At 42.0% G+C, this 21,896-nt stretch overlaps 1 protein-coding gene across 5 annotated transcripts in view; it reads right to left on the reverse strand.

Annotated features, from left to right (window-relative positions):
- The window catches only part of NTNG1 (netrin G1), a 214,272-nt gene that overhangs the window by 18,517 nt on the left and 173,859 nt on the right, over positions 1 to 21,896 (reverse strand). For 2 of the 5 annotated variants that reach the window (XM_088673773.1, XM_035123309.3), the window contains 2 exons: positions 16,651 to 16,818; positions 7,044 to 7,181 (listed from right to left, as the gene is read on the reverse strand). The exons of 1 other annotated variant lie outside the window; for it this stretch is intronic. In XM_088673773.1, the coding sequence (XP_088529899.1) occupies positions 7,044 to 7,181; positions 16,651 to 16,818 (306 nt within the window). The remainder of the gene's footprint in view (positions 1 to 7,043; positions 7,182 to 16,650; positions 16,819 to 21,896) is intronic. 2 more of the 5 variants (XM_088673775.1, XM_088673774.1) reach the window with 1 other exon arrangement.

The raw sequence follows: 21,896 nt of genomic DNA on the forward strand, positions 1-21,896 counted from the left end.
GAATGTTGCCCCAAGTGAAACTTGCAAATATCTCTGCCTTCAGTGTTAATAAAACCACATCCTCTTCCTGTTCCAGGCTGGAGTCTGTGGGTATATTCCAGTCAGATGTGGCGAAATGCAATAAAGGCAGATAAGAGTCAGGACCATGGAGAGCTTCCCAAACTACAGGCTTAGGCCAGACACAAGACTCAGAGGCACTGGAAGTGTTTGGTGTTGACTGATGCTTTATACCAGGGATAGAGCACCTATGGATCTCCAGGTTCCACAAGCCCCAGCCAGCTTTTGCCAGGGGAGATGGAGTCATGGTCCAGAAATATATGGAGGACTATAGGTTGTCACCCCTCCTTTATATACTCTAGCAAAGAAGTCTTGACTTCCTGGAAGGGAGCCTTCTTGGAGGATAAGACATCTGTGTCTTCTTATGCAGACATGCACTCCAGCCGTTTTGGAAAAGCTTTTGCTCTCACTTGACTTAGGAGCATGGATGTGTGTGTGTGTGTGTGTGTGTGTGTAGTGTTGCCAGCAGCTTTAGAGAAAAATCCTTTGGAAACTAGGAGAGAGAGCAAAGGTGCCTCATTCAGAAACAGAGATGGAGGTCTCACTGTCACATGGAAGCTTCTACTGGGGTCACTGCTTTAGAAGCTGCCTCCTGAGTAGTTTAAAGGTAAAGGTAAAGGGACCCCTGACCATTAGGTCCAGTCGCGGACAACTGTGGTTGTGGTGCTCATCTCACTTTATTGGCTGAGGAAGCTGGCGTACAGCTTCTGGGTCATGTGGCCAGCATGACTAAGCCGCTTCTGGCAAAACATAGCAGCGTACGGAAATGTCGTTTACCTTCCTGCTGGAGCGGTACCTATTTTTCTACTTGCACTTTCTACTTGCACTATTTTTCTACTTGCACTTTACGTGCTTTCGAACTGCTAGGTTGGCAGGAGCAGGGACCGAGCAATGGGAGCTCACCCCGTTGTAGGGATTCGAATCGCCAACCTTCTGATCGGCAAGCCCTAGGCTCTGTGGTTTAGACCACAGTGCCACCCGCGTCCCTCCTGAGAAGTTTAAGATTTAGCAATTCTCACTCTGATTTTCCCCTCCCCCTATATTTCCTAGTCTCTGTTTGAAACATAGGAATATGTGATATTACAAATGAAAAACTTAAAAACTGTTACATAGTCATTTGAATGCATTGAAATGTGCAACAGATTCCCTCCAGGTGAAATGTTAAAGCAGGTGATGTGGCACATTTTTCAAAGTTGTTTCTATCTAAATATCAGAAAAAGAAATCCTTAGATGTGCAATGTCATTATTTATTTGTCTGCTCTTTTTTGTTAATATATTTGCCAGCTAGTAGTGTAGAATCAACACAGATAAAAACAAGGTATAGGGTGCTGATTCTTTGGTATAAATCCTACATTCACAAGGGTCATCTCTACTACCATAAGAAAGGACATTGTAATAGGGATACAGGGAATATGTAAAGCCCCCTTGACTTTTTTTTAAAAAGAACTTACTAAAACTCTTTGCTCCCTTCAAAATTCCTTGGGATTTCTTCTGTGTAGGAACCTTCAAGTTTACCATAAAATGTTGCTGTAGGTAAATTTGGTGGCAACCCTGGTCCCAGACCCTAGCAGCTGTGCTTATTGAATGGACAGTTTCACCCCCTTCCCCTGACTACCAACACGTTAGCAGATAACACCCACTGTCAATTTTCAGTAACATCTTGCATCTATGCTGTCTATGGTTACAAATTTGCCTTGAACATTTCAAATCAGTAAATCAGTAACAACTTTATATTGCAGAGGTCCATGGATGCATGTGATGAATTAGGTGTCCTGTGGCTTGTCTTCTTAACATCAAATTAAAATAGTAAGTAAATTCTGTAAAATAAGATATTGCATGAACATTCTTGGCCCTTGAGGCATAATATTAATAAATTAAATCAAATGGCAGCAGACATATACAAAAGAAATAACCTAAACAGAATCCAGAATTCTGCAGATCTGCATGAGTTGTCAGATGCTGTAGCCCATGCAGTAACTTTCACAGAGACCTCCTGTATTGCCATGGCACACAGATGTTATTATGCTGCACTGATACAGGGGGTCTCCTTGGAAGCATGATACAGATTTCTAACACCAGAAACCTTACAGGTATAGTCTCATGTAGTAACATCTAGTTGAGCCTTGCAGAAGCAGATTGCATATGCAGATGAGAACTTGGCCTCCAGGGGAATGTGCTGGAGGGATAGTTCTTGGGCAGAACCAGAGCTCTGTAAGGTATGTTTTAGATGTATCCGCAGCCACCAAGGAACCACTATGCATCCCATGCAATTGGCAGCTGTATCTGAATGACACAACCATGTGAGCAGGGACAATTGCATAGATTCATGACAGAAGGCCAAATTTCAAATTGCATGAGGTTGGTGTACGGTAACAGCAAGGACTCCTCTTCCACATGCATATGCCTATTGTAAATACAGCTTGCGTTGTAGGGTTCTCTGGGCGGGGCCATTCCCTTTACCATGACTTCACCCCAAAGGACCTTCCACACTATCCTTTGTTTCTGAAATCAGCCTCACTGTCATTTTGCATATCCACCAAAGTACCTTGACCCCAGTTACTGCATTTTGCCTGCTAGTAACACATAATCTTGTTCCCCTCCTCTTTCCTCTTGCCAATTAGGTTCCACTTATTTATTTGCTGTCTCTCACCACTCCTTCTGCCCCAGGCAAAAACATACTACCAATCCAATTTACATGCTGTTTGCTTCGCCAATTCTTCTTCCTTCAGCAGAAGACTGCATAGTAATCAATATTTATATCTTGCAATAAAACTGTACATTTTGTTGATGTTAAGCTTTTGACTTTTATCAAAGTACTGATTTTCTAACATACTAGTGCAAAATGTAACCTCTCCATTGCACACTGTCTCTGAGCTAAATATCTCATTACATATGTTTGTTGAGTTCATTTGCATGCTTGGATGCAAGTGTGGCTGAGGCCATGGGCCCTTATATTTCTTCATTCTCTCTATATATTATACCTTCCATTGGACATAGCAATGCATCTCTCTCTCTCTCTCTCTCTCCCCCTCCCACCCACCTTGCAACACATCTCACAGCAGACCCACTACCCCTCCCTTCCCTGTTGTTGGGTTCTGCCTTTAAAAAAAATACCCCCCCCCTTCTGCATAACACCAGTTCTCTGGCTCTGTCTTCATTAACTTTGCCCATGCTACACATATTCTACTAGTTGTCATTAAAGCTTAGTTTCAGCTGAGACAAGGATTTATATTGAGTGTATGCTTTGCATGCTCATGCAAGTAATCTTTTGGGAGACTTTATAGCACATTAGAGAGATGTTGCTGCTGTTGCTGTTCTTGTAATTTTCTGTACTACTATAATAAATTTCCTTGAGAAATAAATGAAGTGAACATGAAAGGAGCTGATTATAAAGTTTACAGAGTCCTGGACTGAAAAATAGGGAATCGGGCAGAAGACCTATAGGTAGCACAAGCTGACATCAAAACACTTCAAAATGCATGCTAATTTGAAGGCTAGTTCCCGGTAAAATATATACAATTCTTTTTAAAATATTTTATGGAAAAAACACCTCCTCAGATTTTCTGGCTACTCATCTGTCTGTCTGTGAACCTCCTGTAGCCTCCTCTGAAACCCCTAAGTAAACTTTTTTGGAACAGGGTCTATAGCTTAACTCAATCCAAAGTGATGATCAATTGAAAATGTCAGTGTGGATTTAAGCAAATCAATAGCAGCTATTTTTACATGCCAAGATCCCAATCTGGTAGCAGTTTTGGGCAACTATTAATGTGTAACAAATGGTGGACCTTGATAGTGATTCATTTGCATGATGTCTCCTTTGCTAAATTAAAGTGTAAGAGGGGTGGGAACCTAGACTAATAGAATGCATGGGTATCAAGGTAAGTAGAGATATGAGCTGTATCCAGCACAGCAATTTCTCTTTAAAAACACGCAAATGAATTCAGAAAACATTTGGTCTACTGAGTACTCTGGGAAAGTGTAAGTTGATTTGCACCTTCCTTGAACTCTATATACTGCTCGGGGTTTCAGGACAGATTACAGTATAAAAACAAATCAGAAACAGTACAACAGCAGCCTTTCAGTAACTTTAAAATATATCAAAATCTAACTGGATGTTACAGCACTGACAAATATTTAGATTCAGGAAAATGATGTTTCAACTGGTGTTGCATAAGCATCGGGAACAGAACCAGTGTTATCAGGGGTTGTTGCTTACCATAACTTGAACCTCTGCCAGCAGCTCAAGTTGCATATTGATTTGCCTTTAGGCTAATGCTGTATGCAATACCCCCAACTTAACTGAACTTAAAATGGCGTTTGTTTACATTTGTCCCTTGTTGTGGAATCCCCACTTTCCTTTACTCCCTTCTGTCTCTGCGGTCTCCCACATTATCAAAATTTAGTATATGATGCAGTCAAAGTCAAACACCTTAAAGTGCCATATTTCTATGGGAGATATAGACATACATGCAAGTTTAGAGTTGGAGTAGCCTTCCATTATGTTTGATAAATGTATAATGAGTAGAAAGAAGGGACTTGCATTCTGAGGGATGGTGGTGGTCTGAAATGAGAGGCCATTCAATGAAGTCAGGGGTTCATACAACAGTATTTGTTAGATCTTGTGGAACCTTCAGCAGTTGCACCAGGAGCAAGGATGTAGCATTAAGATAATATCAAGAGATTTCCAAATGACATCTAGTTTAATAGTGTAATACCCCTACATTCAAAGCAAGCTACCAGGAAGAGTGCCAGAGGCTGGCAAGTTTCCCTTTGCATATGTGCCAAAGCTACAAAACTACTGAAGGACCCACCAGTCCCCAAACTATTCTTGCACTGCACTAAGTACTTGAGACAGATGGAGGTTGCATGGGACAATTATTACTCTGCAGGAACCCACTTCCAGATTAAAGGGGTGGGGGAGGATGGAGGGACAGGATATTGATGCTAACTTGCCTAAAGGTTGCCCAAATCCTGTAACCTTTAGTACACCATTGTAGATTTAGGGCGCACCCTAACTTTAGAAGATGAAGGTGATTTTGCATGCTTGCTGGAAGATGAAGGGAAATGCACTTAATGACCACAGGGTGGAACTGGCAAATAGCCAATAAACAAGGCACAAATGGAAATACATTTGCGTAAAGCACACAACATCAAGTAATGAACACATCAAATCAAAGCTTGTTCTTGATAATCCACTAATGGAGAGCTAGGCAAGATGTGTTTAATGAAATGTTTGTTCTGAATAGCTCACTCTGCTCCAGAGACTTCCACTGCAAGACTATAGAAGTTGATGAATTCTAATTGGATAATTGCATTTCACCTACCTGAAAATTCATTCTTGTTTCTACTCAATTAAGCTCCCTTTTTTTTGCACCCACCCTGCACTGCACCTTCAAGGACCAGGATTCCTGCACTATATTGGCCCAGTGGCACAGGTAATATTTCCCATGCTCAACAATGGGTGTGCCCCCTCGACTCATATACTAGTCCCCCTTCCCTCTTCTTTCCTACTTATAAGTCCTGCTCCCTTTCCTTTTCTAGTATATACTGGTGTTAGCATTATTTCTACACTGAGGTTAACACTTAACCATAGTTAGCTTTAATGATGGTTTACAAACCTGCTTTAAAGCTCCAGTTTAAAGCTAACCATGGTTTGCATTATATTTGAAGAATACTATGTTTGTGACTTTGAAAAGTGTTACATCTGCACAGGGCCATGGCTTGGTGGACCACTTGGTAGGCAGACCTTTACTTAGGAGCTTCTCTGTGTGGGCAACCTTGGGACACAATTTCATATGGTCCTTGGCCTAATTTCATGTGAGTGACAAGGAGGAAACTGGAGAAAAGGGAAAGCTCTGTCCCTGCCAATATTAGGCTTGGGCTCCTCCCAGGCTTTGGTCACATCCATATACATTGAAAGCACAATTTTACAATTTTTAACAGTCATGGCTTCCCCCAAAGGATCCTGGGAACTGTAGTTCATTGAGAGTGCTTGGAATTGTGGCTCTGTAAGGTGTCTCCATCTTAATGCCCCTCAGCACCCTTAAGAAATTACCATGACTTATGCCACATTAAATATGGTGTGTGACCTTTGTCAGTGCCTTCCAATGGCTCCCATTCTATTAAATCTTTGCATGTGACAACCCCCCCAGTAGATTACCCCCTCTCCCAAGTGACTGCAAACCCTCAACAAGGGGAAAACCACACATTTCCCACTCCTGCTCTGTTGGAAAAATGAACAAGTAGCACTGTATTATTGGAGCGATCCAGAAAAATATTTGCTACATAGATTTGTCTCCTACAGTTCAAACGAACTTTGTCACATTTCTTCGTATTCAGTTTTGAATGGTTAGACAATAGATAGTAAACCAGAACATCCACAGTTAGGGTTTTATAGAGCATGGAGGGGGAAACCGTGCCCTTCCAGATTTTGGTGGACTACAATTCCCATCATTCCAGACCATTGGCCATGCTGGCGGGGGCTGTTGGCAACATCTGGAGGTTCCCTAAGCCTGGTATAGAAAGTAACAGCTCAATATATTAATTAAAATTTCTAGGGTCTAGGAAAGGGCAATGCAACGAAATGAATGTACATGCACAATTCTTCTCGCCTTTCTGTTTTCAATATGCCTTTAGAACAAAGACACTGGTGATATAGCTTATCATACTTTAGTTGATTGTAGCTGACAAGGTGCATATATGTGCTATCTTAGTTAAAGGTTTCTCCAGGCATTAGCAGAAGGAAAGGGAGATGGCACTGCACCTATGCAGGATGTTGAAACGAAATAAATTGCATAGCCAATTTGCTACCTTTTGAGTGCTTTCATTAAACTTCAGGCTGAAGGAGTTTTGAGACCATGCAGAAAGGTTTCTCTTTTTTTTATATAAAAAAAAGTGCTGAGGGACTGCACACATTGGCACACAGAAGCGCAGGCAGCAAAGCGTGGGGAGAAGAGGAGGAGGGCAGATGTAGGGCAATTACTTACATTGACAACCCTGGTTGTGCCAGTTATATCCCCGCAGACACTTATCACACTTAGGCCCTGTTGCTCCCTGCTTACACTCACAAATTCCTCTTTCATTACAGCGATCATGGACTGAGCCAAAACGGCTACAGTTACATTCTGCAGAAACAAGACAACACATATGAACTTGGTACAGGGGTAAAAGATTAAAAGTCATTCATTACTGATAGGGGTAACAGCAGCCAAGTTTAACCATAAAGGAAGATGGTTTTATAAGGGCAGACTGCTGGAAAGTCCACTTGCTCATTGGTTTAGAATGGGGTTTCCCAAACTTGGGTCTCCAGCTGTTTTTGGACTACAATTCCCATCATCCCTGACCTAGGGATGATGGGAGTTGTAGTCCCAAAACATCTGGAGGGCCGAGTTTGGGAAGCACTGAGAATATCAGTCTTCAACTGATGCAAGGGGATCCATAACTGAGTCATACCCCCAATCCAAGGTGGATCCCAGCAATGACTCCATTACAACACACAACAAAATTTATTTTTGTGTGTTTACTTTTAATAAAGAAAATGACAAGGGAGAAATGAGAAAGATATGATAAAAAGATTGAAAGTGGGTCCTGTGTTGCAGTTTTTTTGATTAAAGGTGGGTCCCTGCTTGAACTACTGAAAACTACTGCTATACATTTAGGGTGGTATTCAGTTAAGCAGTTCTACTAGTGTAATTGATTTTTGCTGCGCAATGAAACTTTGCTCCCTCCATTTATCCTGAGGCTTTCTGAGGTCTTCCCCAGCCCTCCAGAAGGGTCTCAGCATGTGCTTTGCAGGCAGCGGGTCCCAAATTCAATCCCTGGCACCTATAGGTAGAGCTAGGAGAGACCTTCTGCCTTGAAATGCCAGAGAACCACTATCAGGCAGTAAGCAAGCTGGACTAACGGTCTCGCTTCCTAGATTCCAAAAGTACTTACATTAGTGGAACTGTTTAGTTGGGATACCACCCTTAATGGCACATTTCCATGGTGGTATGAGCAGAAAATTAGCAGAAATAAAGCGAAGAATGAAGTCCTCAGAAGTAACTAACTGTGACAGCACTTACAACTTGGCCTTCGCGTTTTTATATCATTTTAATGAACGTTAAGACAGCTTGGTATTTCAGGAAACATCAATAGACCATCAAGTTAAAGCTCGTTTTAAATTATTAAAATAGGTAAGACTCCACACTTGATGCTGAATATTTTCTAAATGGCAACATAAATGCACTTTACTAATTTCCAAGGCAGTCTTCCTTTATGTTTATGGGCATGAGCTTAATTTATTCATGGCATTTTAGTGATTGGAGTTTACAGGCTGTATTTTTCTCTCTCTTGCAATGTTAGTACACCTTTTAAGTTATGCCACAATATCCTACTTGAGAGAACTCAATGGGCAGAAGATGAATGACAGTGTCCCAGAGCCTTGGCCAATAATAACTTAAACCTAAGCCTGTCATTTTTGTTGCCGCATTGAATGTAAAAACATACAGATGTAAAATGCACAAACTTTGACCATATGGATTTTTGTGATAATGTGTGCCTTATAAAAACCACTGGATCAGTTTTATTGAACCTATTTTGTTTTCATATTTTATTTCTAGGAAATGTATGTTCTCATCTGGCACTCCTATTGGTTCTAAATCTCTGGAGTGCTTTGTTGCAGGGAGGGTGCTGCTGCTGCTGCTGTGATAATGGCAAGCCAGATTCCCACTGACACTCCCCCAAGTAGGGTGCTGGCAGGTCTATACATGCAGTGCAGTCACACTCTGGTCATGTTTTTTTTCCCTTTCCTGGTTGGCAACTGGGGAGTCAGATTTGGCCCAGGGCTGTAATGTATACATGCTGGGGGTGTTTAAGCAGAGGCTGGTTGCTGCCTCTGATTAGATGACCAACTAGGTATCTTCCAATTGTATGATTCTATTGCAAATCATGATTTTTTTAAATTAAAAAATCAGGTTGTCAATGTCTGGAACGCTATGTGATTCGCATCTTCCCTATATATCCCTGCCTTGTTTATCTCATTGTTTGCACTTCTGGTAGTTCCTTGAGGATCTGATTTTGATTGCAGATACACTTGTGTAGTTAGAATTGAGACTTCAAGTTAATAATAACTTTCCCAACCCCCCTGATATCTGCTATCAAATGCAAAGAGTGCGACTATTTCTTTTTGAATTTAGAGACCATGCTGGGTGAACAGCTCTATTTTTTTCTTTTAATCATTCCATTTAGATTTGTTCCCTGGGATTTCATTATGAATCCGTGAGATCAGAAATGACAAAACAGGAGGGGGAAACTGAGAATATTTTAACATTGCAAATAGAAATGGAGGGGGGGGGAGAGGAGAAGCTTAGAGGGAAAATGTTTAGAGTAGCAAATATTGCATCTATTGCTCAGGATTTCAATCCTTACAAATTACAGGTGGCATTTCCAAAGGAATGTAGGTTAGTGCTATTGGTGGTGGTTTGGAAAAATGTGCCAATTGAAATAATGCTAATCCTGTCAGTTGGTTATCTGCAATACATTAACAAAGTTCCTGAGAATTTTGCCCTCGGCAAAGGCATCCAACCATGTGGTATGTCACAGGAGAAAAAAGAGACAATTCTGAATGAAATTTATATTCAGAACTTACTTTTAAATGGGTTCAGAACCAAGGTTGTCAGAGGTGGATAAATGTATTTAAAGTCAGGTGTTTACATGGAAATAAGAGCCGATTGGCCTTTACCTGTTTAACAAACGGAGGGAGAAATCCTGTCATTGCCAAAGTCAGCCAAAGTTTGGCATTGAGTTCAATGGTGCTAGTATTTCACCTTGGACACAGCTACATTGGCAAAGAAAGAGCGTTTTATATGTGTTGTATATGTGTTCTAACACTGTAACACCAGATGGCGATGTGGAGTTCCGTTTTTCCCCCCAACCTGATTTCTCACACAAAGTTTACAAAGCATTTAACTGAAACGCTTCTTTGATGTGTCTAGATCCAGAACCCGGCAGATTTCACTGGTGCAAAGTGAGTTATGGGCCAAAGAAGTATTAATGACTGGACATGCTGCCCACATATGCAGCGTGGCTGATCATTCCTGAACTGTCAAATGAGGCATCTTAGTGTGACAAAAAGATACCTTCCGGTGTAATTAATCTCCATATGAATTACTGTTCTGTTTTGGAGCCAGGAGTTACCCCCCCCCCCCGAATATTAACCTGCACAGAAACACAAGGGAATGAGCTTCTCTGCAGGTCGATAGATGTTTTGTTTTTAATTATCCCTCTCAAACTCATTTCTTTCAGGCATTATAAGGAAAGGTGCATGCACCTACAATATTTTTGTGTGTAGTGGGATACATACACTGGCTGTCAGAAATGTAGGGAACCATCTTGCAGTATACCATCTTGCAGAAAAAATCTGGGTGATGGAAACCTTTTTAGAAGTTGGTGAAAGACGTCATACAGACAATGATGTGGCAAAGGATACATGCTATAGCTAGGACTCTAATGTATCAGCCGAATGAGATAAAGAATGGTGAGTCAGAGCTTGTACTCAAATAATCACAGTTCTTTGGCAACTCTCAAAGCACCCATTATCTTAAGAGATGTGTTGAAGCCCTGGCTGGAAAATAATGTCTGGGTCAAATTGTGAGGTGACTGACTGAAGGGGCACACCTAGAACTAAGTAAGTGACTCCACATACTCCCCCCTCCCCTTCTCTCCATTGGCACACATTGTTTTAGTTCAATGCATAGCAGCCTTTGAAACAGCAAAAAGGTAGGCTTGAAAAATTTTCATGGTCCTGAAGGAACACACACATATTTCTTATTACAAAACTGCTGGCCTTTGAGAAAAATGTAGATGGGTGGTGTTTTATTGGACCACTAGTGTATTTCAGCCCGTTCAATAACGGGCGCTAGAACACCCTGGGGTTTGGAGGAGAAGCGCTTGCGCAGCGCTTCTCCGAACCCTGGGACCTGTCCTTGTTGTCGGCAGCAGGGGGACAGGAACGGAGGAGAAGAAAGCGCTGCTTTCTCCTCCTCCGTTCCTCTCCCCAAGCCGCGGACAGGAAGGAGGCATCCCGGGTTTTGGAGAAGCGCTTGCGCAGCACTTCTCCGAACCCCGGGACCTGTCCTTGCTGGACGCACACACGTGCGCGCTCCCCCCCGCCAACGCTCAGTCCAGCCAGGAGCGGTGGTTGGCAGCCGAAGGGAAACGGTAGGTGGGGGGGAGAGCGCGCGCCTGTGTGCGTCCAGTCTCTGCTGTCCAATCCCTGTGTCCCTGGGGCCCATGCGCAGTAACCCAGGGACACACGGGAAATCTGGATGCAGAGACACTTGGACTTTATTATATAGGATTATATCACATGACATAGTTTGAGAACAAATTTACGAATTTAGAATCACTTTAGACTGAGAGTGGGGGACAGCCCCACCTCACGGAAGATGGAAAACTAGTATAGAAGGAAGGTTCTAGCCCAGCTCTTTTCCTGATGCGCTAGTTTTCTGCTTGTGATGAGTTGGGTGTTTTGTTTTTTTTAAAGCAGTTTAGTCATCAAACATGTATGCTCTATTTATAGTCGGTTGTCTGAGCACTACTCTACTAAATAATTATTCTAAGGATGTTCCTTGACTCTTCACGTTTTATTTAACAAAGCAACAACTGTTTAAACTAAGCATAAAAGTTAAGGAATTGTCTTTCGTGTTTGACATTATTCAGTGAGGGTGCAATAAAGCAATGTTCTGAATACTGATTGCACATTCTGCTTATGCTGCCCATGTTTTCTGGTGAAGAGCAGCTGGAGCCAGTGAAAAGCTTTCTCTAGGGGTCTGTGCATGCATCCGTTTCAGCTAAACCAGCCATAGCCGCTTTTTTAATTACATGTCTGCCTGTGGCTGGGTGAGAAAATGTTAGCATGGTGCAAGTGACACAGGGCTGCAGCTACAGCAAGTCATGTGATATGGCAACAGGAAAGTGTGAACACAATTGTGTGTGTGTGTGAGGGGAGGGACGGACAAAATGCTGTGACTATAAATCTCTTGCAACCTGTTTCACACTAATGCTTTCCCCATGAATGCGAACATGCACATAGAGAGGACCAGGAACATGAATCTTCTGTACATGACTGTAAGTGCAGAAGCCAATGAGAAACAGTTAAATACCATTCGACGGGCCTAATCAGATTGCAAAAACCCAGGTACCACTGGAACCTTAAAAAAATGCTTCTATTGCTTAGGTTGCTGAAGACAGCAAGGAGAAAGTTTCTCCATCTTCAAAGGGTACTGATTTTTCTGGGAGCTGGGCCAACATCTCCATACATTTAAGGGGCCCCCAAGCTATGATTTCCAGATAGAGTTGAACCCAGGCTCTTCTCAGTGAACCACTGTCTGGAAGACCAGAGTCCAACATCACACTGGTGCACTCAAGTTTCTATCTTTCCTTCCTTCCAAGCTGGCTTTTTCAAAGTCCAGCCAGTTATTTAGCTTTACAGATAGCTAGGTTCCCTGTTGGCCTTGATCCGAAACTCTTACACAGGCAATTGGTCGTCCTACTTCAGAGAGCTGCTCTAAAGGAGCCCCCTCAGACTCCACTAGCTGGGTTACTGGTGCCCTTTTCTCCTGCCTGTTTCCAGTTCAAAAGAAGGAAACTATGAGGTAACTTCCTCACAGATCTCTGAAGCTAGGCACATACCTCTGATATCAGAAAGATAATGTTCCTTGTCTCTATCAAGCGCTAATTAGCAAATGATGCTCTGTTTAAAAGACCTGTGCTTGTCAGATGTGTTAATTGTATTGAGCAGGGCAGTATGAATGGCTGCCTTGTTACTTGTCATACACACGTAGTTAGTATTAGTGCAGCATAATTAAGTTCAAAGGAATCAATCTTTTCGTTTCACTTAGCACCAAATGACTTTAAAAGGGATGTGAGCATTCTATTGTATGTCCACGCATGTTTCTGGATGCTGTGTTCTTTTATGAAATAAGGTATTTGAAAGATTGTGCACGAGAGCAAAATAAGTTGTGATTGACACCTCACCCTACCCTGATTATTTAAAAATTTAGATTAATGTGGATCTTGAATACAGATTTTTCTTTTTCGTGTTCTACACACAGTTGGTACCCTGCCGAGTTGTGGTAAAAAAGTTAGGAGTGTGTTAACTGCAGGCGAGTTTCCTCCACGTGGATGGTGTGTGTTGAAAGTTCATCACACCTGTTTTGTGAAATTCTCTACATTTGTATTTGGGCAAAGCTCAATTTTCAGTAAACTTGATCTATGGTTGAGGTTTTGTCTAAACTAAGCATTGACCAATGGAATCTTGTATGCATTGGGCTGTGTGAACAAACTTGTTCCGGTGGATCTACTCTGCAATTGTAAATAGCTGCCAATTTCCACCTTTTTGTGGTATACAGGAGCGCATATTGTGGCATATTTAAAAATCATTCTTTTCAATATTTTGTTCAGCTGGTCTTTACGCCTGATACTTTCCTGTGGTCAATCTTATTTTGCTTTTAAACGTTCCTGCATATGTTTACACATATCAATAAGGGAACAGAAACAAGGAGTACCAACGTTGCTCTTGAATACATAGATGCTAATAAAGTCTTCAAATTCTGTTAGGATTGAGCAGATTTCTCATTCATACAATGGAATTTACTGGAATTAAATCAGTTCCATATTCTATGACTGCTCTATTACAGGGGTCTTCAACCAGTCCAAACTGAAGACACACCTTAAGAACATGGGATCCACTTTCACATTTTCACTTTTGATTTATATTTAATAGTGCTAGTACCTCACCACATATCAAACCCTGGGGAATCAGGGTACTATTCTTTTTTTCAATAAAAGTGAACCAATATTTCCTGTATTGTTGGTCAAACTTTCGAACCCTTTTAATAGTTGTTTCCTGTCTTTGATTTCCGGTTATTCTTAATTCAGGGGCTGTGGCTGTGGTCAATATTGAGCAAGAGGACAAGCCAGCACCGTCATTCATGCTTGTGATTTGTTACCAAAAAAGTATTTCTATCACTTCCAGTAAAATAAGTTGCCTCCTTTATTTCGCTATCCCTTCTTGCTGCCTTTTCCTCTCCCTACCTTCTGGCACTTTTTGTCCTCCATCACCTGCGTTGCTTCTGTTTTTCTCTCCTCTCTTCTTCCACCTCCTCTTTGCCTCCTCCTTGCACTTTCTCAGTTCTTTATCTGTTGTCACCACCTTTCACAATCTGTCTGTTTCCTCTTTCTCTCTGTGCATGCCGTCTTCTACATTCTCTTTACCTTCTCAAACTTTCTTCCTTTTACTTCATTTTACCTGCTCACTATTACATTTCTCCCTCCCTCTCATTTTCGGCTTTTTCTTTCCTCACTTTCTTCCAGCTTGTGTTACCTTCTCTGCCACCTTTAATTCATCTCTTTGTGCCCCTTGTCCCCTTCCTAATGTCAGCTTGCCTGAAATAAAAATGAGCAGGATTTATCAGGGAGGTTCAGCACCCTCAGAACCTAATATAGATATCAGTTGTTCTTTGTTGCCCCTGTGTTGGATGATGATTTGAAGGAACTCCCCAGATTCTTCCTCACTGAATCAACCTAAGAGTTGTCATTTCAAAACAGCATCCATTTCCCCCCTCTTAATTTGCAGTCTTGCCATCTTATAATTCTTTTTAAAAAATCAACTAAATAAAGCTAATTTGCATTCCAAATCAACCCTGACATACTAAAGTTGCATGCTTATTTGAGAATAAGTCCCATAAAACAAATGGGCCTTACTTCTGAGTAGACATGCATTAGATTTGCATATTAATTTAAAATTAATGAATTAATCTGGAGAGCTGAGTCTCCTCTCCTTTTCTTTTTTTGTCAGCTTCTGTAGATGAATTTCTTTCCCTCTCTCAGAACCACCTCCCTATCTGTCCTCTCCTTGTATCAATGTGCCTGAAATCAAATGTACACAGAATGAATCAAAATGCTTCAGTAACCTCACAACTTACTCTACACAGCAATTGCTTGCTGCTGTCCTAAGCCATTGAATAGGGAGTAAGTCCCATTTAACTAAATTGACCTTACTTCTAAGTATTATTGGCAGGCAGGGGGCAGGTGTGTAAGAGGCCTGAGTGTGCAAGATGCCTGGCTGCCTAGTCAGTGTAAAGCAAGCATTACAGCGAATCCCTAGCCATGTCTACTCAAAAGGAAGCCCTGCTGAATTCAATGGGGCATATTCCCAGGTCAGCGAGATCGGCATTGCAATCGTACTCCTGAATGAACAAATGATTTGACTGAAACTCTTCAATAATCCTATGAGACCTGCTCTCCAGTAAACACATAGCAATCCAAACCAGGTTGTAAAGTCACAATCCTATATGGGCACATTTTCCTGGCAGTAAAGCCCCACAACTGTATTCTGAGGAGCGTCCTCAGAAAGTTGGACTGCAAGTGACAGCAGTACAACACCTATGCACTAACTTTAAACTGGGAGTAAAAAGAAAAAAAGGGAAAGCCCTACCATAGCTGAACCCAAGCAGCTTTTACTCCCCAAGTAACCCTCCTCTGGGAATCCAGCTGCAGCAAGAGAAATCTATCCATGCTCATAATCAAAGGTGATGGGGAACTATAAAAATATCAAGGGGACTGGACCCAAAATAGAGGGCACCCCCAAAATTGAATATCTTAGGCATGGTTGCCCATTAAGCTCTAGTGGGATCCCCCGCTGTTCCTGTCCAACCCTTCTACTCCAAGTCAAGTGTGCACTGGAGTAGCAGTTATTACTAGTGAGCAAACCCTCACATTACAAGGCTTGCTCTCTAGAATTGGGATGCCTGGATTCATTCCTGCCCTGAGCGAGTGCCCCACAAGTGCCATCAACAGAAACAATACAGCCCCTCTCTTCTATGGAGAGGAATCCCATGGCTTCTGGGCATCCTGCTACAACGCATTCTGGGGCCATGGAAAATGAGATGGATAGCCAGGCAGCATGTTCCCAGTAGGGAGTGGGGAGGAAATGGCAGTAAGGCTGGGAGAGGCAATGTGGGGAGGAAACTCTCTTACATAAGGGGAGGGGGGAAGCTGCAGTCTCCAGGCTTGGTTGAGGAGTCTTGCTTTGGTATGATCCACTTAGACTATGGGTCCCGACCCACTGGCTGAAGACCTGTACTCTATTATATGTACTGGGTTACATATGGGTGGGTGCTGTGATCTGTGAATCCTGAAATTTTTGATCCAATTATATAGATTCTCCAATGGAATCTCATGCTGGTGTTTAAATAAATGGCTGTAATAGCGGGTTTGGAATCCATTGTTGGGAACGGGGTCTAGATCTACAGCAATTGGCAATATCAGGTTTATTTTTTTGAAGGGGGGGGGGAAATGTCTAAAATACTGAGCCATGACCATCACAACCCTATGTCGTCCTTATTCAAACTAGATGCTTAAGGCTTAGATTCTTAGAACAAATGCATGCAAAGTGTGCAGATTCTCCTCCGTTGATAAAAGCTCACTCTAGCTCTAGCTCAGATGGTATAACGAAGCGAAACATTGGAAATGTCTTGCTTATGTACTAAAGAGGTCTGAACAGCTGAAAAAAGGCAGAGAACGAAATGCCAGAATTAGAATGAAACTGACCTATGCATACATTTTCATCGTCCAGTTTTGCCGCAGCATTTCTGTAGTAGCCCAGCCTGCACAACTCACAGTGCTGCCCTCTAGTGTTGTGTTTACAGCTCACACAAATGAATGCACTGAGCAGATCGATGTAACTGCACCGGTTGGAGTGGCCGAAGCATTCACAGTCTTGCAAGGAAGAACAAAAATGTACACAAAGGGTATTCTGCAGCAGTTATAGCAATTCACATGCTCTTTTTCTTTTAAATAAATGAAGCATGAATAGATTATGAATGAACAGCAGCACAACATGTTAATTAACGTTACAGTAGCGTACATGGACAACCACAGATGTCTGACTGCATGAAGGTGGTATCTCTTTTCAGGCAGGTTAGAATGATTAGACATCCATTACATAGCACTGAGAGTAGTATTATAATCTGTAGGTCTAATGGAGCAGAAGCATTTGCAGCTGTAAACCTTTCATGGGTTTTGTGGGATGGCTTTTGCATAATGTGCAGTCATAGCCTCCTTTTAAAAAATAATTACAAAAACCCTGGTGATTTTGCCAGAAGCTGAATGCATTATTGGGAATTTCTCATGATACATGTTGAACGCTAAATGCACTTTTTTGGGGGGGGGGTAGGCTTGGCGTCCCCCTGAAGGACCACATTTGCAGCTTGGCTGTGCTTATTAGTCCACCTTTGCCTCTGGTGGCCCACATGGCCTCCACAGCTTGGAGTGTCCTTTGCTGCAGCTGGCATGTTTCAGCTATGACCCCTTCTGACAGACATGGCCTAGTCCTAGTAATCCATTCTCTTGTAACCTCTAGGTTAGATTGCTTTGTGGCATTTTATATGAGGCGGCCTTTGATTGTCTTTAGTTAGTTCAAAATACAGTCACTAAGATGATGAGAATGGGTGTTGGGTTCACACCTCATCAGTGCTTAAATAGCGGCACTGAATCCCATCCAATTTCTAGTTCAATTCAAAAGATTAGTGAATTGAGCTGTGCACGACTTAAGTCTCAGGTACCTGAAGCTCACCTGACTCTACTTCAGCCTGTACATACATTAAGGTAGTTTTCAGTGACTTTCCCTTAGGTACTCCACCATCTGAGGTGAAAAGGGTCTTTTTGGTGGTGATGTACCAGTTATGGAATGTTCTCCTTCGGGAGATTTGTTGGGCACTGACTCTGCTATCTTTCTGGCAATAGATGAAATCATTTTCATTTCCCAAGGCCTTTAAAATGATCTTCATTCCTGGAGAATCTGATTTTATGCTATGATTATATGAATTTTTAATTGTCTTTAGTTTTTTATTGTTTCTATTTTGTTTATATACGTTGTATATCTGCCCTGGAGAATTCTTAGAAGGATGAGATAGAAATCCTTAAATAAATAAAACAAATATGTGTGGTATAAGTGGCGTTGCCACTTGGGATGTGAATGACTTTTATTTCAACCTTAATGTGTGGTGCCTCCCATCACATGTTCACTGGCTGTTCCCCTCAAAATGCCCATCATGAATCGGGATGAATGGAACTGGGGGTATACTGATTGGAGATGTTTGACAGCTAAAGAAGGAAGTGGATGCTTGATTGTCCATGCAACTGCCTGTTTTGGTAAACCTTGTGCCCTGAAGTATCATGGAGACTTATTTCCTTCAATAGACCAGGTTCTGGGTGCATGAAAGTAAAAATTCAACATGTGAACTAACTCTTTAGCTATGGAGAAGTCAAGGGAAAACGCAAGATAGCAATCTGTCACTGGGACAAGGCATTCAAATGACAGGTATCATCTCTTGCTGATAGAAAAATGTAGCCCAATGCCTTCATATTTATGTCTCTGCTGTGCTGCACCAAAATCTTATGCTTGCTAGTTACTACCTGCAACATTTCCCTCTTTCTTGTTTTAGTATAGCATTCTGACAGCTCTGTGATAACTCCCATATTTTATTTCAAATTAAGTGTTAGTTAGAATTACCAGTCTACATTTAAATAGCTAGATGAAGCCATGCTCTTATCATAGTATATTAGGCAAGAATGCTGCATTTGCACAGTCAGCTTATCACATGAAATGGCTATCACAGACAACGCAAGAGAGTCGGAACTCTTATTAAGTGCTTATGGTGAAGAGCAAAAGCTCAGTGATAGCTTTGTGTGCAGAAGATCCCAGATTCAATTCCTGCCATCTCCAGGTAGGGCTGGGAGAGAACCTTGTTTGAAATTGAGGCACTGCAGCTAGTCAGCGAAGACAAGACTGAACTCATTGGACTAATGGTCTGACTTGGTTTATGGCAGCTTCCTAGGTTCCTAGGAGGCATTTTGCCAGTGATGACAGGCATATCAAACAACATGCTCATCACTGGGTTAGCAGCTGATTCACCTGACTTGAATGACCATGGCCATCTTGGAGAGAGCTTCTGGATACTGATCTTAATCAAGATGGGAGACTTGTAACAGTGAAGGGGGAAAAACAGAATGGAACAGAACCCAAGGCAACTTCCCCCAATCACATTAGCCTGGAACTTCCTGGAAGGAAAAAAAAAGTTTTTCATCAATTATTCAATTTCTTAATTGAAGCTTTATAAAGAAGAACTGTCCTTCTCCTTCCAGCTATGCTTTGAGCAGCTGTTGTCTTGAATTATTATTATTTTTTTAAAATACAGTGAGCCCCTGTTAGCTATTGAGTCCTGTCTGATTAATATCCTCTCCTGGACACGGAATTAATGCATGTAATAAAGGCGGAGGAGTTTTCCATGACAGACCTCTTTTCCTTTGTGAATTTAAGAGACTCATTTAGGAGGAAAACACTGGATTGTTAAGTACAAAGTCAATTGCTAATTAATGGCCGTGATCTTTGAAATGGCAAAGCTGCTCAGCAAATTATAATGTTGCCGCATGTCGCCTACTCTGCCTCTTTATTAGTGACTCTGACTTTTCAAGCACATGACTAAGAGTATTTTGGACATGCTGAACAAGAATAAAGCCCTTCTGACGCACATTCGCTTCCACTTCAGGTTGGCAGTATTGGTTTCTCTTACCACAAGAGGATCTTTCATGGGGAACCTCACCAACATAAAGTAGAGTTGTCTGCACATCACATGCATCTTTTACCTATCAAAGCCAGCCTTCTCTTAAGCAAAAATGACAATGCAGTCCTACAAGGACAGGCACTATGGGTAGGACCTAGCAAAGCCAAAGGAAAGGGGCTCTTTTGACATTCAGGTAACATACGATGGAGAAATAAAGGAATACTGTGAATTGACAGCACAGGTCTCTCAGCACTAAGGTTCTAGCTAAAACAGGTAATATGTCCCTTTTAAAGTCCCAAAGCAAAATGTAAGTGAACAGGTGTTGTTTCTTTCCTCACTGTAACGTTAAGCATACCTGTGGAGCTTGGGTTATTGTCCAAGCTCTTAAAGAGATACAGTGTCCAGAAAAGAATACACCTGCCCTATTTTAACCTTAAATTAAATGCACAATATACTTTCATGCTCATTTCTCCAATATCCACAGGATCTTCCTTTTGTTACAACAGAGGTATTTCCTGTCATTCTGGCACGATTCACACTAAACCCACACTGGCCAAACCCATTGGCCAAACTCTAAGGCCATATTGCAAATAATTTCCACCACTCTGCAAACCAACAACAATCTGTTGCATAATTTTAAATTGAGAGGTACAGTAGTTAAAAGTTGTTGTTTTCAAAGAGTAGGTACTGAAAATTTCCATAGTGGTTGGAATATCTAAAATAGCATAGCAGTCATTACAAGTGACAACCACCACTATACAGCTTTTGTTACTACAATGTGAATTCTTTAAAGAAAATGGAAGTGATGCTACCATTGTAACTGCATCACCAAAATAAACAGTTTGGGCACGATCTAGCCAATGCGAAGCATGAAACAAGTTCTATTGATTTCAGCTGGTTAGATTTACAGAGAAATCCTATGCATGTTTATTCAGAATTAATTCCCACTGTGTTCCTTGCTTATATTCCAGGCAAGTCTCCCATTGAAATGAATGGGACCTAAAAATATTTTATGGTTGGATTGTGTCCTGTGGATTCAAAGAACATGTCTTGAAATAATCAAGCTGTGTTTGGATGTAAGCTGAGGGAAAAACAATTTAACTTCCTTTGTAATTGGAAGAACTACCTCTATAGTTCTTAGCAGATGACACCTTACAAAACCTGCTGTGCTGGGGCAGTAATGTAAAAAGAAGAAGGGTAAATGACCCTCGCATGGCAAAGTCCAGCCAAAGGCAACTATGGGGTGTGGTGCTCATCTCGCTTCATGCCGAGGGAGCCAGCTTTTGTCCACAGACAGCTTTCCGGGTCATGTGGTCAGCATGACTAAACCGTTTCTGGTGCAACAGAACACCATCACAGAAGGCAGAGTGCATGGAAATGCCATTTACCTTCCCGCCGCAGCGGTACCTATTTATCTACTTGCACTGGTGTGCTTTCAAACTGCTAGGCTGGCAGGAGCTGGGACACAGCAACAGGAGCTCATCCCGTTCTGCAGATTCAAACTGCCGAGCTTCCGATCAGGAATCCTAAGAGGCTCAGTGGTTTAGACCACAGTGCCATCTGCGTCCTTGCTAGGCCAGTAGCAGGTAAGGACCTCATTTTACTATTGTTCAAGAGAAGGTCCGGAACAACAGAGATGTGCCATGGAAGGGGCTTTGAGTGCATGGAAGAAACAGTGAAGAGGGAGGCTGCCGTCAACCACTTGAAATACCATCTACAGCTGTTTCTGAAATGGCCTTAGGGGAATGGGAGCAACTGTTACACACATTTTTGTTTTTTTACTTATAAGGCAACATCAGAAGCTTCAGGTTGCATGTAAGGAAGAGGAGTTTGGATTTGATATACCACGTTATCACTACCCTAAGGAGTCTCAAAGTGGCTAACATTCTCCTTTCCCTTCCTCCCCCACAACAAACACTATGTGAGGTGAGTGGGGCTGAGAGACTTCAGAGAAGTGTGACCAGCCCAAGGTCACCCAGCAGCTGCATGTGGAGGAGAGGAGTCTACCGCTCTTAACCACTACATCACACTGGCTCTAGGAGGTTACAAGGTGGCTCCTTTCCATACTAGCATTCCCCCAGTTACCAAAAGAGGTGATGCGCTTTGTGGAAGATAACCAAGTTGTTGGTTTTTCGCATGTGACTGGGAATTTCTGATGTTGCTGCAATAGTATGCCTACAGGTAATGGGAGAGCTCTGTCACCCTACTCCAGATACAAAATAGATAAAAACA

This window comes from Zootoca vivipara, chromosome 7 (assembly GCF_965207765.1).
Source record: "Zootoca vivipara chromosome 7, rZooViv2.hap1.1, whole genome shotgun sequence".
Taxonomy (NCBI): domain Eukaryota; kingdom Metazoa; phylum Chordata; class Lepidosauria; order Squamata; family Lacertidae; genus Zootoca; species Zootoca vivipara.